This window comes from Calypte anna, chromosome 5A, assembly GCF_003957555.1.
Source record: "Calypte anna isolate BGI_N300 chromosome 5A, bCalAnn1_v1.p, whole genome shotgun sequence".
Classification (NCBI taxonomy): domain Eukaryota; kingdom Metazoa; phylum Chordata; class Aves; order Apodiformes; family Trochilidae; genus Calypte; species Calypte anna.
The window spans coordinates 20,031,387-20,049,344 of NC_044251.1; the positions used below are offsets into that span (position 1 = coordinate 20,031,387).

At 49.5% G+C, this 17,958-nt stretch overlaps 1 protein-coding gene across 7 annotated transcripts; it reads right to left on the minus strand.

Annotated features, from left to right (window-relative positions):
• Positions 1–448: 448 nt before the first annotated feature.
• ABCD4 (ATP binding cassette subfamily D member 4) lies at positions 449–17,559 on the minus strand. 7 transcript variants are annotated; one of them, XM_030451580.1, is made up of 19 exons: positions 17,479–17,559; positions 17,102–17,226; positions 16,871–16,998; positions 16,530–16,669; positions 13,473–13,589; positions 13,055–13,180; positions 12,134–12,184; positions 9,579–9,673; positions 8,490–8,611; positions 7,576–7,667; positions 7,315–7,401; positions 6,842–7,050; positions 5,375–5,466; positions 5,152–5,188; positions 3,946–3,995; positions 3,618–3,670; positions 2,594–2,670; positions 1,343–1,458; positions 449–1,181 (listed from the first exon to the last, which is right to left on the minus strand). In XM_030451580.1, exons 1-19 carry the CDS (start codon positions 17,493–17,495, stop codon positions 1,086–1,088), a joined length of 1,830 nt encoding a protein of 609 aa, XP_030307440.1. In that variant the 5' UTR covers positions 17,496–17,559; the 3' UTR covers positions 449–1,085. The 7 variants fall into 7 exon arrangements, with proteins under 7 accessions (XP_030307440.1, XP_030307443.1, XP_030307439.1 ...); XM_030451583.1 differs by having other exon boundaries at positions 16,871–16,993; positions 17,416–17,532; XM_030451579.1 differs by lacking the exon at positions 17,479–17,559 and adding an exon at positions 17,353–17,429 and having other exon boundaries at positions 6,842–7,047.
• Between the last annotated feature and the right edge of the window lie 399 nt (positions 17,560–17,958).

Here is a 17,958-nt window from a genome sequence, read left to right on the forward strand (position 1 = left end):
CTACCTTGGCTCTGCTAGCAGCCACCTCCTGCTCCTCATCTGCATAACTGGGGCCATATCCAGAAATTTTGCTAAGCAACTGGTGGCTAGTGCCAGGGACTGTACCTCCACTGCAGAGTCTCAACCTCTCTGCAACACAGACACTCAAAACCTCTCCCTCCACACACCTGTGGGAGGCAGGGAGAGAACATGACCCAGGCAGAACAGTAACAGGAGCTCAGTAGTTTCCTCACTAAAAGCAGAGGGCAGAAAGCCCCCCTTGGGGCTTCTTGTGCCTTGCAGTAGCTGTGGAGACAGCAGCAGGGCAGGATGTCCAGCCTTGGATACATCTACTACTCCTGTCCTTGCTCTTCTCTTCAGCAATAGTCTAGTCCAGGACCAATATACAATATTGCCAATATACAAGCATCCTTACCAAAGCAAGCCCCAGAAGGAAAAGATACAACAGTCTGGTTAACAAATACTGCCTCTTCTCCATAGATATTGTTGGAAAATAGGCCCCAGATTTTAATACAAAAATGTTCCTTTGACATGTAACCCTGCATCATAAGGAGATCAGAAACATGTCCCTTCTCTGTGCCAGCATTCTCCACCCCTTACAGTGCAACACTTGGCTCGTTCTGAGGAGCACAACTCTCGATAGAGCCACAGGTACAGAAGTCTTCTCTGCAGAGCTGTGTATCAGAAACAGAGGTCCAGCAAGGCACAGAGAGCAGAACAGGAGGCTGCATTCCAGCTTCACACAACTGCATTCTGAGCAAGTGGAGGTTTCTTCTGCAAGCCCCTTGAGGCAGCACCTTTGGCAGCTTAGAAGCCTACCCCCTTTCCCTGTGAGAGGCAGGAGAAGGGGGATAGGAGAATCACAGCATGGTTTGGGTTGAAAGAGACCTTAAAGATCATCTCGTGATCTTTAGAGATGGATGGCATAGCTTAGTCTGGCTTTATGTCCATCAGCAAAATCTGGAACTGGTCTGACATTGGATGAATCCTGTTGATAGCTGCTGCCTTGGCAGCTTCATGACTGCCATTCAGAGCTCTCCCATGCATGTGCAGGTTCTGTGGCTGGCTAGATAAGGCCGTGTTTTTCAGCAACCTTCCCCAGCTGGGAGCCGCTTCATCTTCTCACAGCGAGTGAGCTCCCATCTTCCCTCCCCATGAAGTTTCAAAATCCAGCTGTGGAACTGTAATTCAATAACACATTGATTGAGGGATGTCTCTACAAGGGCATGTTCTCTCACAGTGAGGCCCTACAGACTCCCTTTTGCTTGGCAGGGACACCCTTGTCTACCTCCTCTCTCTTGCCACCACTAGGGAAGCATGGCATGCTGTCTTTCCCTCTCACCTTTTCCAGGGTGGCCCTGTGTCCCACGCTGATCAGTGTCATGCCCAGCTGAAGGCACACACGGTACAGGTCATGCTCCACCTCTTCTGTCAGGGCACTGGTAGCTTCATCTAGCACTGAGAGAAAAGTCATAAGCCACAAATTCTCTCCTGACCAGACATCTCCCCCTTGGCAAAAGAGCAGCAACTGCTGAGAACATTTCAGATATTAACGGGAGCTGACCAAAAGCATCTCCAGAAGACAAGTGAGGAGAAGCCTATGGACTCTGATTTTCCTCTGGCACAGCTGCTGTCAGCAAACTGGGAAAGCTACCTTTGCCCTTACCCACAAGCCCTCAAATCTACTCAAACAGCACTGTTTACCCCATTCCTCCCCCTCAACAGCTAGAAGACACTGCCTTGTCCCCACCATTATGAAAGCCAAAACACAACCTTCCCAAGGCAGGCTGTGTGCCACAGCGCCAGGCTGAGCAGCAGCCTTTGCATCCCTTTGACCCCACCTGGAGCAGCCAGAATGGCCTAAGGCACTTTTTTAGCACTGAAGGGTAAATATCACAGACCTGGAGCAGATAAATTCAATTTGTTTTACATAATCTTTACAGCTTTTAGTTTGTGATCCACTGGTTCCGTCTGCCCAGACAACACCAAGCTATGCAGCAGCTTCAGGAGAAAAGAGGTATTTACATGTGGCTACTTGGTACTGACACTGGCTTTGTTCACCCACCCTGGCACTCATGACAAGTCCTCCAACAGTCCCATGCCAGCTCCCAGCAGTCTAGATATGCAAAGGTATTAGCCCCTTCTGCTAAGAAGAGCTGCTTCTGTGGTCTCTCAGGACCCTTCCTCTTGCTGCTCTTTATTTTCCTTTGCCACCTTATATCTAAATTTCCCACATTGCTTCCACAACCCTAGAGAGGTTCAAAAGCTTCAGCTATGGCAGCTGATGGCATGCTCCCTAGCACACATACTTCTTTACATGGCAACTGGTAAGCATGATGAAAGGGGGCTCTTTCAGATGCCATCACCTAGGAAGAGAATCTTATACACAGCATGTTGACTTACTACCCTCCACAGATACTGAAATGTTTTCACCCCTGAATGCCCTGTGTGATACACTGCTAAAATAGCCAATACAAAGCCAATTCCTAGCAAAGAGGGGTTCTCATGAGCTGTCTTTGTACTAGTTTCTCTTTATACCAAAGAGCCCTTCCTTTCTCCCACCCCCTCCATGTAGTTTCAGTCACTCACTTACCTGCATATTTTGGCTGGAGGTAGAAGAGCCGTGCAAATGAGAGCCTCTGCATCTCCCCTGGGGACAGGATATCATACCTGCAGCAGGGTCGAGATTCAAAATCTCCCTCAAAAAAAGAGCTCATTTGCTGTAGAGGTTATGGCTGCTGAGTATCAGAAACATCAGCAAGCAAGTGTCCCTGTGTGTCCCCTGTGCCCCGTCCCCCCCCAACTGGATGAGCCTGCAGAACAGCACAGCTGGTGATGTCTTCACTGATGTCTGGGGCATAAAGACTTCACCCCTGTATACTGGCCACCTCCCACAGGACACAACTGGACACAGATATTCGTAAGTCCAGCAGTAATGTGCATTTGCTTAGAAGAGTTTTCTGTGCAGAGAGGTATAGGACAACCAGCAACCGCCTTTCAGACACTGAACACTTCTACACCACTAACTCACTTCTGGGAAAACTGGCAGCAGACCACCAGGTGATACTCATTCAGCGTCATGAACAGAACCTGGGGGAGCAGCTGGCTTTGCTCACAGGGCTCTGATTTTGCAAGGAAATATGTGTATAAAGGGGAATTCAAGTGCATGAGTAACATAATTTGTAACACGAGAATTAGATAAAGGTGACTCAGTCAAATGTGAGGTACTTCCTATAAGTAATGTTAAACAAATGAAATTAAATACCATCAAAATACAGTTTTTAAAAGTGATATTCAGGACTGCGACCTTGAACAAGCTGTTCATAATACGTTTAATTTTTCATTTCTCGTGTTTTTTTATTTGATTCGCCTTTATCTCATCGTTTATTTTTCATGTTTCAAAGTGTTTGACTCATACACTTGAAGTCCCCCTGTATACACAGTTTCCTTGTAAAAATCAGAGCATTGTGAGCAGAGCTGCCGGCTCTCCCAGGTTCTGAACAAGCACCACCTGCCAGTTGAGAGCCAGTTTTCCCAGCAATAAGCTGGTGGCATCCAGTTATACTTTGCCCACCCAGAAAAAATCATACAAATTCACAGACAGCAAGCTCCTTTACCAGTTCCAGTCCACCTGTTCATCCAGTCCTCCAGCCCTCGCCAGCAAATCAGTCTGCAGAGAACACAGCAGACTTGTGAACACATCCCCACCCCTGTCAGACAACAGCCCTGAGCATAACCACCCCCCTCCTGCTACTCTTTTTTGTCGCTTGGGCTGCAGTTGCCCCATCCCTACTACTCTGCCTGTCTCATAGACAGTCCTGTCTCTGCTGCAATGTCCCTTCACACGTCCAGCACAAGATCACACTGTGCTGCTACAGAGCCTCATCTCCCCTTTCCCCACTGGTGGCACCAGGAAAGAAGGCAGCAGCAGTAGTGGGGACTCACCAGTCCAGCCAGCTCCAGGAATCGCACAATTCTCTCATCATCTGCAGACCCTAGGGGAGAAAGCAGTAAAGAATATAAAGAGGCAGGGGGTGGCGAGGCCACAGGTGCAAGGAGTTGGTGAGACAGGAGGGAAGGACTGGAAGATCTCCTAAGGTCCAGCGTAGTTGACTTGACGGTTTTGCTGTATGAGTTCCTGAGCTCTGACACAGAGCTCCCAAAGACTGATTTTTCTTAAAAGCATTAACCATGCATTCGAGCAAGCAGCATGCCAGGAGGTAGCTAGGCTCCACAGATACACCTGAGGCTTGGTTCGGTCCATGGGCACTGACAGACACAACCAGAACCCAAGGATCCAAGCTTCAGTTGCCAAGGCCCTGCCCACTAGCCACTGGCCTATGACTGACTGCCTACTGCATACTGCAGGTAGGGGAGTCATGGGATCAGGGCTTGGGTAACAGCCAGGAAGAGGATCCTACATTGGAGTGGAAAAATTGCAGGGCAAACTAGCTGTGGAGCAGAGCATACACTTGAGCTGGTAGTCAGCAGCTATAGGAGCTGAGCAGAAGGGCTGTGCATCTGCCATGGACCTCTCTGAAGCTGCTGGAGAGTCACAACAGTATCTGATGGCTGCAGTTGCTCTCTGCAAGACTGTGACTTCCAAGTGTTTGAAAGCAGCACATAGCACTGCTTCAATCAGAAACTTAAACCTGGACATTTGAAAGCTGCAACAGATCACATGTAGTCTGTCTTGGAAAGAGGGAAGGGCAGAGAAAGGATCCACATAGTCTGATCTCAACAGCATGCAAAGTCCTGGGATATCATTTAAAAAGAGGATCAGTGAAAAATGGAGGTGGATGGAAAATGAAAAGGCAAACATGGAGTGCCCAAAGGCAGGTTGTACCAGACAGATGCATCCCAACAGCAAGTTTAGAAAGCAGCAAGGTGCCACAATATGTGTCTAGTACAATATGCAGAGCACAGCCAGCCTGTCCTCACTGCATTAAGAGAATATATTCTCCCCAAAAGGGAGGGAATGCAGAGACTGACCTTAGTAAGGTAAATCTTCCAGGGAAAGCAAGACGGCAAAAAAAGGGAAATGGATGAGTGCTCTTGTCAGGCATGGTAGGGTAGAAGTTGCAGTGGATACACATGACAGGGAGCCGACACCACAGGGCTAGCTAATTGCTCTGAGGAATTTGCACATACCTGAAACTGGGTAGATCTCCTTCAGGGGATATATCACCTGTTTAACAGACCAAAAGAAGCCATGTCACAGGGAGCTGAACACTGACCATCACAGATGCAACAGCAGTGTCATGAACTCAGGCACAAGGCAAGGATCAGCCACAGGCATCCTCCCTCCTTCCTGTAGCACAGAGGTTCCCAGGGCAGGATCACAGGAGGGAGGAGAGCCAGCCCCCGGGCTCACCTGCTCCCGCAGGCTTCCATCGGTGAAGAAGGGTCGCTGCGGCAGGAACACCACGCCCCGTGGGCCAAAGCAGGTCAGCATCTTGATGCTCCCTGCACAGAGACACATTCATGCCAAGCCTGCAGCACCAGCCAGCAGCTCCCTACCACCCCCCTGTGCAGTCCTGCCCTGCGAAGTAACCAACAAATCCCAGAAAAGGTGGATTTACAACACAGGGCAATGCAATGAGCACTGAGACACAGCATTCTTTTTCAGAAACTTATGGCACTTGGCTTGGATAAATATACCCTGCACTGAATAAAAAATTGACTGGATGGTCATGCTGAAAGAGTAGTTGTGAATGGAACTAAATCTGGCTGGTGACTAGGGTTCAGTACTGGGGCCTCTTTTCTTTAATATCTTCATTAATGATTTGGATGAGGGGATTGAGTGCACCCTCAGTAAATTTGCAGATGACAAAAGAATGGTGGCTGTGTTGATCTGCTGGAGGGTAGGGAATCCTTACAGCGGGACTTAAACAGGTTGGACCAATGGGACAAGGTTAATTGTATGAGATCTAACAAGGCCAAATGCCAGATCTTACAACTAGGTCAGAACAACCCTGTAGTAAGCTACAGACTTCGGGAAGTGTGGTTAGAGAGCTGTAAGTTGGAAAGGGACCAGAGGGTATTGGTTGACAGTCAACTTAAAATGAGTCAGCAGTGTGTGCAGGTGGCCAAAAAGGCCAATGGCATCCTGGCTTGTATTAGGAACTCAGTAGCCAGCAGGAATAGGGAGGTGATCATCCCTCTGTACTCAGCTCTGGTGACACCACATCATGAGTACTGTGTTCAGTTCTGGGCACCTCACTGTAAGAGGGACACAGAAGTGCTGGAGCATGTCCAGAGAAGGGCAATAAAGCTCATTAAGGGCCTGGAGAACAAGTCCTGTGAGGAGTGGCTGAGCGAGCCGGAGCTGTTTCGTCTGGAGAAGAGGAGGATGAGAGGAGACCTTACAGAACTATTCAACTACCTGAAGGGAGGTTGGAGCGAGGAGGGAAACAGCCTCTTCTCCTTAGTAAACTGTGAAAGGACCAGACGGAATGGATGGAAGCTGCACCAGGGGAGGTTTGGGCTAGATGTTAGGAAATATTTTTTCACTGAGAGGGTTGTCAAGCATTGGAACGGCCTGTGGTGGAGTCACCATCCCTAAAAGCATTTAAAAGACATTTAGACCTGGTCCTTAAGGACATGGTTTAGTAGTTGACTGTGGTGTTAGTCAAAGGTTGGACTGGATGACCCTGGAGGTCTCTTCCAACCTAAACATTCTATGATTCTGTGAAATAGAGAGATGTGTGGCTCCAATGCATCAGTGACACATTCACTTATAACAAGGTGGCACTGGCTTCACAACTGCACACTGCCATCTTCCAAACTCAGAGCAGCCCAGGATGGGAAAGAGAAGGCTGTAGCAAGCAGAAGTCTTTACCTCTTGTGCTCTCCCAGAGTCCCCCAAGGACCCTCAAGAGAGACGTCTTCCCTGTGCCAGTGTTGCCCACAATCAACACACTGTTTCCTTGGGAGATCCTGAGGCTCAGGTCCTTGATAAGCAGCTTGCCAGAGGATGGCACTGAGAGTGTCACTTGTTCCAGAAGGAAGCCTGTGTCCCTTGGCACTGGTTCCTCCCCAGAATGGCTGCTGGATTACCACCAAGACAAAGGAGAAGAGATCCGCGTGTAAGCCATCTCGCTGAGACTGACAATGATCAGGCACCTTCGAGCTCCTGTGCCTCTGTGACAGCTGTTCTGCCCCACACATCCCAGGAATAACAGATGACAGTGAGCACTACCTGCTCCAACCAACTGCATGCAACAGGCTGTGACACCAAGGGCTACCTCCACCCCTTATCATCCCCACCCTCTGGCATTTAAGCTGCCAGCCAGTTGCTGAGGGAAGACTCACCCATCTGAATCCCAGCTGGTTTTGGCTTCTGAGTAGTTATTTTTTTTTCTGCCAAGGCTCAGCAGGGTCTCTTGCAGTTCACCAATCCTGGTCAAACAAGACACTGCATGAATGCCAGGAACAACTCTAGCAGCCTCTTCACATCCATCCTTGTCTGTGCTTGCTCACAAGCAACTGTGTTTCTTACGTATTTAACATAAACCTGGCAGTCTGGTCCCACCCTTCCCTCTCCTGCAGAGACCTGCCCTCAGAGAAACTCACCTGTGTGTGTAGCCAGCTACATCAGTGACAGTGCTGGAGAGATCTATGAGCTGGCTGAAGCAGCTGATGAGGTAGATGGAAACAAAGGCATTCTGGGGGGAAATCACATGGCAGAGCAAAGGTCACCACTGAGCTGGCACACTGCCCCTTCTTCCATGGCTGAAGAGAGGCAGCCAAGGAGTCCAGACAGTTTTCCACATCAGCAGTCCCAGCAAGATGAAAGAGCAGAAAATTCACCCAACATAGTGGGAATGAAGGAGATAATCATTTTCACACAGAGCAGGACTTCCCTGCTGAGTACAGCAGTTTTTGCCAGGTGGACACATCTCCTGCCACCCAGAGATGGTGTTTGCAGAGCACCTGCTGGTGTGCCCAGCACACTCATCCCATCCAAGTCACGCAGACCCATGCCACCAGCCCTGTGCCAACACCATACATGGCTCAGAGCAGGGTGCCTCAGCCTGCAGTGCCCACATAGCTATTTTTAGTTCTGCATTCTCTATCAATTGAGTAACTGGTTACAAGTCAGGTGAGGAAGGCAAACAAACCAGCTCAGCCTCACAGGTGGCCAGGCTCACAGCAGGCAGGGCATAACCTAGACATACAGCAGTGAGTGGACCAAATCCCCATGCATGCTATGGAGAGTCAGAGGCTTTCTGACCTCCTGTTTTATTTAGACACAGAGGTCTGGGTTAGGAAACACTTAGGTAAAAGTGCCCTTCACAGCTCTCATCCCCAGGTTAATCATATACCAGGTGGCTCTCAACTCCCATTTCCATGCCACTGTGGCTAGGAACAGTCTAACCTGAAAGTCAATTACTGCAAATTATCTGCCACCAGTCCCACATGAATCCTCCATCCTCAGAGCCCACTCACACTCCACAATGGGGTCTGGGAGATCACATGTAGCTCACCTTGCTGACAAGTGCACTGAGCTCTGTTGGACTCAGGCCGCTGTAGACCCCAGAAAAGATGGGAATAGCAATGACCACGTAGCTCAGGATGCTGCCCAGGTAGTCAAAGGTGTTGATCCCAACTGGGCAGAAGCACATAGAGAGAAGACAGTGAGTTAGAGTGGGAACCTCTGTCCCAGCCATGGGACAAGTGCAGCACATAAGCCTCTTTAGAGGAAGACCCATGGTCTTGCCTCAGCTTTTCATGATGCACTAGGGCAGAATACATTTTGCAGGACAATACAAGCACTGGGGTCAAAATCCATTTGCCAAGCAAAGAGTCCTTTGGAGCAGGCTCCTGAGCAGAGAAACACCATCCATACACACAACTCAAGAAACAGCATGAAACAAAAGCCAATTTGACTGCTCATTTCTATTCTTCAGGGGCCTGGCTGGCACACAAGAAACAGAAGGGAGGGCAAAAAGGGGCAAGATGGTTGGCAGTGGAGTCTTTCTTGAAGCGTAGAACAGGTAGAGAGACTTAAGACTCCACACTTTCACAGAGACACCTGCATTGAGGGTCCTCCCTCCCTTACTCAGAAGCTCACTATGTTGGAGAGATGAGGAAAAGCTATCTTGATATTAGTCATTTATTTAACACCCAAACCTGGACTTGGTGACAACAGAAGGGAGATTTTCAGGGCACAGCTATGTTCAAGCAACAGGCTCTAGAGGAAAGAATTTTCCACAGTTCTCAATCACATATACAGAGCCTTCTCTTGACCCAAAGCTCAAGCGCTTCCTGGCCCCCAAACACCTATCCCACAAAAACCACAGATTTCTGCAGATTCCCCTTTTGGGGCTTGCATTCTCTGACTTAGCCAAGTCCTCCACAACTTTGCTCTCTGAGGCTTTTTCATAATGGATTCCTGTATGGGACTGCAGGAGAACTGCAGGACTCTGTTCATACCCTCAGGGCTTCCAAAAGCTAGCAAGAGGTGGGAGAAAAAAACACAGCACTGCTGCTCTAGCAGTAGGGCTCCCCAACCTGTGGGCCACCAAAATGGAGCTACCACACACCTCACTTAGTCCCCAAAACTCCCCACTCACTGTGTAGCCACAGCTCCTTGCCTATCAGCTCTCTCTGTGTCTGCAGCAGACTCTGCAGCCTCCGGTCTGTGCGCATGTGCTCCACTCGCCCGGCCCTGTAAAATAAGATCGTAACATGCCACAGACATCCTGGGAGCACCATAATGAGGTCAAAGCAGAGGCTTTGGAAAGGGTCTGGCACTTTAGCCTCTAAGCAACAAGCTCAAGCAGGAACTGAACAGCCAGACGTGCTTTCTTGAAGAGTTTCACCAAGAAACTCTGGCTGAAACAAGCAGCCCTCCAAATCTCTCCAGAACCCAACAGCTACTGCTGTTGCCTGGAGGAAGAGATGAGGCAAGGCCAGAGACCAGCGAGGCCCCAAGCTGCAGCCATGCACATCTAAGGTCAGACACACTTTCCCGGCAAAGCCTGGCTGGGAAATGGGATGGCACTCCTACATAGCTGGACCCAGAAAGGAGAAGGCAGAGGTGAGTCCAGGAGGTGACAGCAAGCCAACACTGCCTTGCATGGCCAGTGGCTGCAGTCCACCTCTTCCCATTACTCACCCTGGAGGAACAGAACAAGGACAAGCCCCAAGCACTGCAGCCCCCAATGCAGGTGACCTCAGCTCCACAGCTCTCCCTTTCCCACAAGTATCTCTGCAGACATGGGGGGTTGCCCATCACCTCAACTATCAGTGATGCTCCCAGGGCCAGGCTGAGCCAGGAGCAAGGAGGCACATCTCAGCTACCAAACACCACCAGCTCCTGCTCCTCCAAGGGCTGGGCTGCCCTCAGGAGGCAAAATGCAGAGAGAGCTCCACATCTCGCTCCAGACTTCCACCTGCTGCAGCAGCTCTTGCCCCTGCCACCCAACACATGCTTGTGCCCATCACAAACCCACACCCCACTGTGCCTGAAATGGGGCAGTTATTAGGGCCCAAACAGACAGGGCCAGGAGCTGCATTAAAAAAACATATAGTAAGATTTTTTTAAGAGTCTCAGTTCTAAAGATTCATGGTTTTTAGAAAAATAAATTTTCTTTCTCAAAAATCCATCTGCTTAGAATTCAGTTTGGCATTACTGTACTGCAACCCATCTTGGGTAACTAATGAGCTGCAGTCTTTGCTGCTGAATATTCAGAGAGGACAAAGCCTTGGACACAAGGAGTTAAAGATGAGGGAGGGACCAGAAACCAGAACTATTATTTCTTTTGCAAATGCAGAGATTACTGTACTGGGTTCAGCTTTTTCTCCCATTCAGTTCACTTTTAAAGCAAGTTTGCCAAAGGCCTAGAAACCAAAAAGTGAACATGTGACAGTGCTCAGGTTTTGCTTCTAGCTTCTCTCTACCAAAACAATGGTTACACAGGTGAAAGAGGACAAGATCTAAAAGATTCTACAAGCTAGAGATGTCTTGCAATCAAAACCAGCCATTGGCCATATGCTTCTCCTCTTACAGCATTCTAGGAAATTCCTGTATTTTTAATTAAGATTCATACCACAAGAATGCCTGGTTCTGTGCAGTTCAATTACATTCTAGTTTCCCCAAAAGCGAAGCTTTTCTATTGAATGAACTACACTGAAGTAAGACATTCTGTCCTTTGGTATAGTAATTCACTTTCCATTTTCTACTTAGTACTAGAATGAAAAACTTCCAATTTGTGAGGAAAAGTACTGCAGCTTAAATAAGGGCATGTCATCAGAGTATCTTCTCCACTAAGAAAAAATATTGTCAACCAGAAAGAAATGATCAGTACACAAAGAAATAACTCGAGTTGTCAATGCAAACCGAGATTGATTTCAGTTATTTAAATCAGAGTTTCCTGCCTGTCAGTATTAATCTTTATGGAATCACTGATTTTGAATCAAAGCGGTTTGGGGATAGCACCACAACACTTGAAATGCTCGCTCATTACAGCATGAAGGAGTCAAATATATATCACAGACACAGAAGAGCAGAGACAGGACAGCTGCTGTTTGCTTAAGTTTCTGGAGGAAGTATAATTTCACAACACACAGGGCAAAGGCTGTCACGTGACAAGAGAAGAGCAGTAAACTCCTGCCACCAACCAGACACCCCAACACAAGCCACAATAAAATCATGGCCTTTTCTCCTGGGTTCTAGCCATTTCTGTGAAACACCTTAAAAGCTCCAAGCATACCCACACAAGACACATAAGTTAGCAACGATGGGGTGAGAAGCTACCTGCAACAAGTTCCCAAGGAAACATTCTGATGAGATACAATGAGACCTTGAGTAAACTTTCAGGTAAGGACCTGGAAAAGCATCAGTGATGATCTCTAAGCCAGCACCAAATCTGTATCAGGCCTCTGGGCATGTTAGATGGGAGACAGAAAAACACAGTTGTCTCCAGCTGTTGGATATTTCTGCAGATGATGTGCAGAATGAAAAGGAGAACAGAGCCTTAGGGCTGCATGATGCCATAGTAGAATGGAGGGAGCAGAAAATTCCAGCTGCAGCAACAGACTTGGACTCCTCTGGGATAAATGAAAACAGTAATCCCAAAAGGTGAAATGATCCTTATGAGAACATAAAGAAATGAACACTACTAACCTGTAGAAAGCAGCTGGTTCCGCATTGACACGAATCTGCATGTGCTTGAACCTGGACAACCCAAAAAAAACCACCTTCAGGATTGTGCACAAATGCCCAGAGAATTATGTGGCCAATATCCCTACTAGAGGAAACTTGTCCTGCATCTGTCACAGCACTGATCTGAGATCTCTTCACAGAAACACTCACGAGGTAAAAAAAGGCACCAGAGAGCAAGGCTTAGCAAAAGAGGATGTACTTTTGGGCAAGTTCAGTGGTGCATTTGTTTGGTAACCTGTTCTCTGTGCCCACCTTCTCAGCCCTTCTGCCTCCCATTTGCTAGCCCAGCATCACCATACAGAATCACAACCAGCTGCCCTGGTCCCAGCTTGATGTGCCACACCAGCTTCTGCTGCTGTCCCTCTATACCCTGAGCCCCAGGGAAAACTGCAAAGCCCCTGACACACACCCAGACAACACTGAAGGAGAAGGGGAGGAGATGAGTTAGAGAGCACATGGAAGGACTGTGCTGTTTTGGGCCCTTTGTGAAGGTGGTGGTGAAGCAGAAACCTCAATTTCTGTCAACAGATGCAGTTCACTGAACTTGCGTCTGCATTCCAGGAAGTTCCATGTGCAGTTTTCTTCAACACATCCAATGTCTCAGCAGAGCCACCAGCAAGAGCTATGAGCAACCAAACAGCCTGAGGACTGAATCAGAAGACTGAACCAAGGGGACTGCTTGCCATGACACAGGTTATTGAAAGGGGTGACAGAAGCTCAGCACACAGACTCTGGGGCAGCATTGTGCAGGCGGGTTTGTCTGAGTGTGGGGAGTCAAGGACAAGAGAAGTAGCTGTGTATGTAGTACTGAATAGGGACAAAAATGCAGCTCTTGTAGGAGCTGCCAAGAGGCAGTGAAAATGCTGCCCTGCTGGGACTCACCTGAAATCCCCCTCCAGTTTTTCCTGGTGCACAAGCTTAGACACGATTGGGTTCATCAATACCTTGTTGACAACTGTCCCAATGACAAAATATCCGAAGATGCTCACTGGGCCTAGCCAACCTGTGCTACAGAGGAGAAAGAGAGGTCAGCTAATAATCCAAATGAAAAGACATCTCAGCACCCTTGGGCTCCAACAGTCAGAGCCCTCAACTGTAATGTCTCATGGCTTTCACAGAGGTTTGGGGGCCAGCACTGCACAGTCGAGCACCTCCAAGGCAAGAAATCCCTTTGAAGTTTAGAGAACCACTCACCCAACGTGTACAAGTGTCCATTTGAGGAGCTGTAATGTGTGTGCTAGGCTCAAAAAAGAAAAGCATGGGAGAGAGGCATGCAAGCAGGACTACAGTGAGTCCTTACCTGTGGAAGCACTGGTATGTGTAGTAGGCCAGTGTGAAGGGTGAGATGATGAGCTTGCTGGCCATGGAGCTGAGCTGCCTGCAGAACCTCTCCACATCCTGGCTGATGCGCTGGTCCCTGCTCAACACAAAGAGCCACTGACACTGGTAAGACCAAGACTCCCTAACAGAACACAGGTCAGGATGCTTCACTGCCTGAACATAGGACAGGGTGCAGGTGAACAACCCTGCCTGGGAGGAACTTGCAGCTGTGACTCCCCTTCTATTATAAGAGACAATTTCCATGGGCCAGCAGGACTCACCCAAGGGCCTTCCTGGCACCCTGGAAATACAGCTTCTGCTATTACTTTCACCCTGGTGCTTGTATAAGCCCTTTGTTTCACTTTCAACAATATTGTCCAGCTCCATGGTAAAGATCTCTGCATCCCTGTCCTTTGCTCCTCTCCTAGACCCACCCCTGTACTATCAAAAAACTACTGAATCTCACTCCAGACTTCAGTGCTGGTGCTGTGTGTCAGGCACCAGTGCTACAAGGACTGGCTAGGGCCCAGGCTAGGCCTTCACCAGCTGTTGGATTTTTGGAAATTCTTCCATCAAAGCCACCCTTACACAATATCTGGGTCCCTCCCCACTACATGGAGTGCCCTCTGCTTCCTTTGCTGCAAGGAAGAAAGTGCTCCCACCCACCTCTATCCCACATCCCTCTGTGCTGCAGAGAAGGCAGCAGCACACTAAGACTCTTCGCCCCATCAGCAGCAGGCAAGTTCCTGCTTGTTCCTCAAGTTCTACTCATCTCACTGCTGAGCAAGGGCTGCACTTAAGAGTAACTAGAAAAGATTTAAGCATATTTACTCCCTTGGCACCTCATCTGTCCAAAGCATGTGGACGAGGGCTTCAGTCTGAGGCACTAAGCACAAGACTGTGAATGCTGGAGCTCAGAATGAAGAGCAAGGATGGACTCCTGCTTAGCCATCAGTGTGGATACAACCACAAAGACATTCAACTCTTTTGCAGTGCTGCATCAGCAAGGGATTTAATTTTGGGGCAATTCTTACCCTGACTGACCTTGAAGTCATCATTATTCCTGTTCTCAGAATGTAATTGTTCTCATAAAGTTGTAACTTAAGTTGTACTATAGACTCTTGGCAGAATATTGCTTTTTATGATCTATTAAGCAACATGAAATGATAAAACACAAACATCAACTCAAATGCTCTGATAGAAGCCACAAATATTTGTATGCCACTCAGAACCCCCTCTTCACTCCTGTAGACAGATGACACCATGAATCTTAACATTCAGTTTGGAATCATCTAGAGACTGGAAGGTCACTAGTTCATCCTCTAAGTACCTGGTGTGGGGAAAGATTCTCTTCAAGCAATTTGAAGATGAAAAGCATTTTTGTAGTGGAACCAAGAAAGGCACTAAACAGTAAGTTTAGATGTTTGAGCAGAAACAAGGTGGTATGAAATGAAAAATACTCTGCAGCAATGCTACATATTTGCTCTGCTAATGTCAGGAGAGCTGTCTCAGTCAGGGCAGACTGACCCCGTTATCTCATGCATTTCTCTGCAAAATGTGAACACATTCCTTAGTTAAAAATAAACCTGAGCAAGATGGTCATGTGGTGAGGGGCCTCTCTCCTTCTCCCCCACCCCCTCAAAGTAAAAGACAGGCGTGTAGGAGTTTCTGGCCATGGCCAGTGTAGAAGCACTGCATGCCCTGGTGACATACATGGCTTTTTAACTTCTCCTTGCACCTCCATACCACTGCAAAACACTATCAGCACTGAACTTTTAATGAGGGTGGGAGTAACCCTGACAGCAGCTGGAAAGCACATCAGCATCACAAAACTGTCACTTCATGTTTAGCAGTAGGGCAGTGTGACCCAAGCTAAGCCCTCTCCTTGTTTGCTGCTCCCTTTGTTTACAGCTGCTTGCTCTTACTTGGGATGTCTCCTAGTACTGGGCCAGCAGAAGCATCCAGACAGAGAACTCATCTGGCTGAAAAATGATACAGACAAAAAAAAAAAAAAAAAAAAAAAAAAGGAAATACCAGTGTGTATTCCCTGAGCAGCCACACAGACCACACTGTGCAGCAAAGGGACAAGGACAGGCAGCTAGGAACACCAGACAGTAGAAGCAGAGAGGCTGTTTCAGACACCACCATTACCAAGTTAGGAGTCCCTGCAAGACAGCTATTCCTCATAAGAACACGGAGCTTGGTCTTCTCTGGTGCCATCAGTGTGGGGAGATGGCACCAGGGCAGTGACTAGACCAGGGGTGCCCCCTCCAGGGGAGAAGAGCCTTTTTAAAGCCACACAATATGGAAATTCTCCTGGTCTGTAGTTTTTCAGCAAGTATTTAATATTAACTTTTTTAAACTCTGGATGTAAAAAAAAAAAATCACCATGTATCTCTGATGCGATGTTGCTGTAGGATCTTTAACTCTTCAAAGTGTTTAAATATGACAGCTTGCAATACTGATATTTCAAGTTGCCCTTGAAATTCCCTTCCCAGGAACTGGAAAGGGGAAATGCAGCCTTCATACAGTGCAAAACAAAGCCCTTCCTGAATGTGGGTGCCATGGATTATCAAAATTACTAAGAAACCAAATAAGACAGATAAATTAAACTATGTTTAGCTGAGGACTCTGGTGGCTGAACTTCAACCAGATCAACAGGAACCATCCTAACTCATTGGGTCCAAGAAAACAAAAAGAGTCAATGCTCTCTGGCTCTAGCCCAAGCCCTTTGCAATGTCAGACCGAGCTTCAATGATCGAGTTTGCTACATGTTTTACAGCAGCACTAGATCCCTGTTCTGCTAGGCCTCCATTTTCCTCGCAACAGAAACATCTTGCCCCCAAAACCATCATGTCCTGGGAGTTCCCAGCAATAAGGCCTGCCTTAGGTGCAAGGCAGATAAGGGTATTTGGGTCTAGACTGCAAAAGCTTCTAGGGTCAAGCCCCTACCCAGAGACAGAGAGAAGCCAGCAAAAGCATGGAGCAGCCCACAAGAATCCAAGCAAGAGGCAGAGAGAAGCTGCAGGCAGCCTACGGGTTATCGATGTCCTCACGCAGCACGTGGAGGCTGTAGTAGACCTGACCCTGGAAGTAGCAGCTGTGGAGGTATTCGGTGAGGGATTTCCTCCAGCTCACGTACATCATGTTGCAGATAAACTGGTCGAAACTTTTTAGCTAGAGTGAGGGCAAGGAAACAGATAGGAAGAGATGAGTGAAACTAACAAGCATTTCCCAAAATTAAATAAAACCAGTTCATATTAGTGATCCATCCCACCACCTAACAGGGTAAGGGCAGACCTAGATTCTCCGTCACAAGGGTCATTCCAGGAGCCATGGACAGCCTTCCCCTCCCAAGATGTGGGGAACCTCTCTTACCATGGAGTTCACAACGATCAGAGTAAGTGAAACAGCAGTCACTGCTTTGAACCCCGAGAAGTCCTTGCTCCCCAGAACCTTGTAATACTGGCTGGGGATGACGCCGACCTGGTAAATCACCAGCTGCTCTGGAGGGAAGAGGCAAGAACGGGAAAGGAATGAGGGGCGGCACCAGCAGGGCACAGGGCTCGGGGAGCAGACGCGGGGTGCAGGCCCCCTCCCCAGGCTCACCCAGCAAGGCGACACAGAGCAGCGTCAGGAACATCAGGGCGCCCGGGGAGGCCCACCGGGGGAAGAGGACGGACAGGAGCCGCAGGAAGCGCCGCAGGAACAGCCCGTCTAGCCGGGGGCCCGGCCTGCAACGGAGGAAAAGGCGGGGGCCGACAATGAGCTCCCGGGGTGCCCACTTACCCGCGGAACCCCCGCCGCGCAGGCACTCCCAAGCTCGCCCTTCACGCACTCGCGGCCCGGCCCCTCCTCACCGGCCCCCGGTCCCAATGCCCCCCGCCCCGGCGCTGCCTCCCGCCATCAGCGCTCGGCCGCACCCTCCCGGGCGACGCGAGGCGAGACCCCGCCCTGCCGGGCGCTACGGCGTGAATATTCATCACCGCTCCTGGCCCTCCATCAGCCCCAGGCAAAGCCGCCCTCCTCCGCGCCTCCAGCGCTTCCGGCAGCGGCCGCACCGCGGGGACCGGACCCGCCCCGCCCCGCCCCTCCCCCGGGCCGCCGGGCGGGAGCGCCCCCTGGCCAGGCACCGCGCTGCCCGCGGGACACAGCGCCCCCTGGCGGCGGCGAGAGGACAGGCCCCGACGCCTCCGGACGGCCCCAGGCGAAGCCCGGCGGGTGCCCCCGGGGCTCCGGGGAGCGCCGCGGGCGTCCCGGCCACCTGAGCTGGGGCAAGGGCCACAGCCGCCGGGCAGACTTTGGGGTGGAGCTGCGTCCTGTCTAGTACGGGCAGCAGGACCGGACAAGTGGGGCACTGACGCCTCTTCCCCTGAGGAGGGAGCCAGGACAAGCACCAGCTGCCCACTCTGGGGACCCCGAGGCTGAAGGATCGCCCCTCACTTGTCGCAGGGGCCACAGGAGAG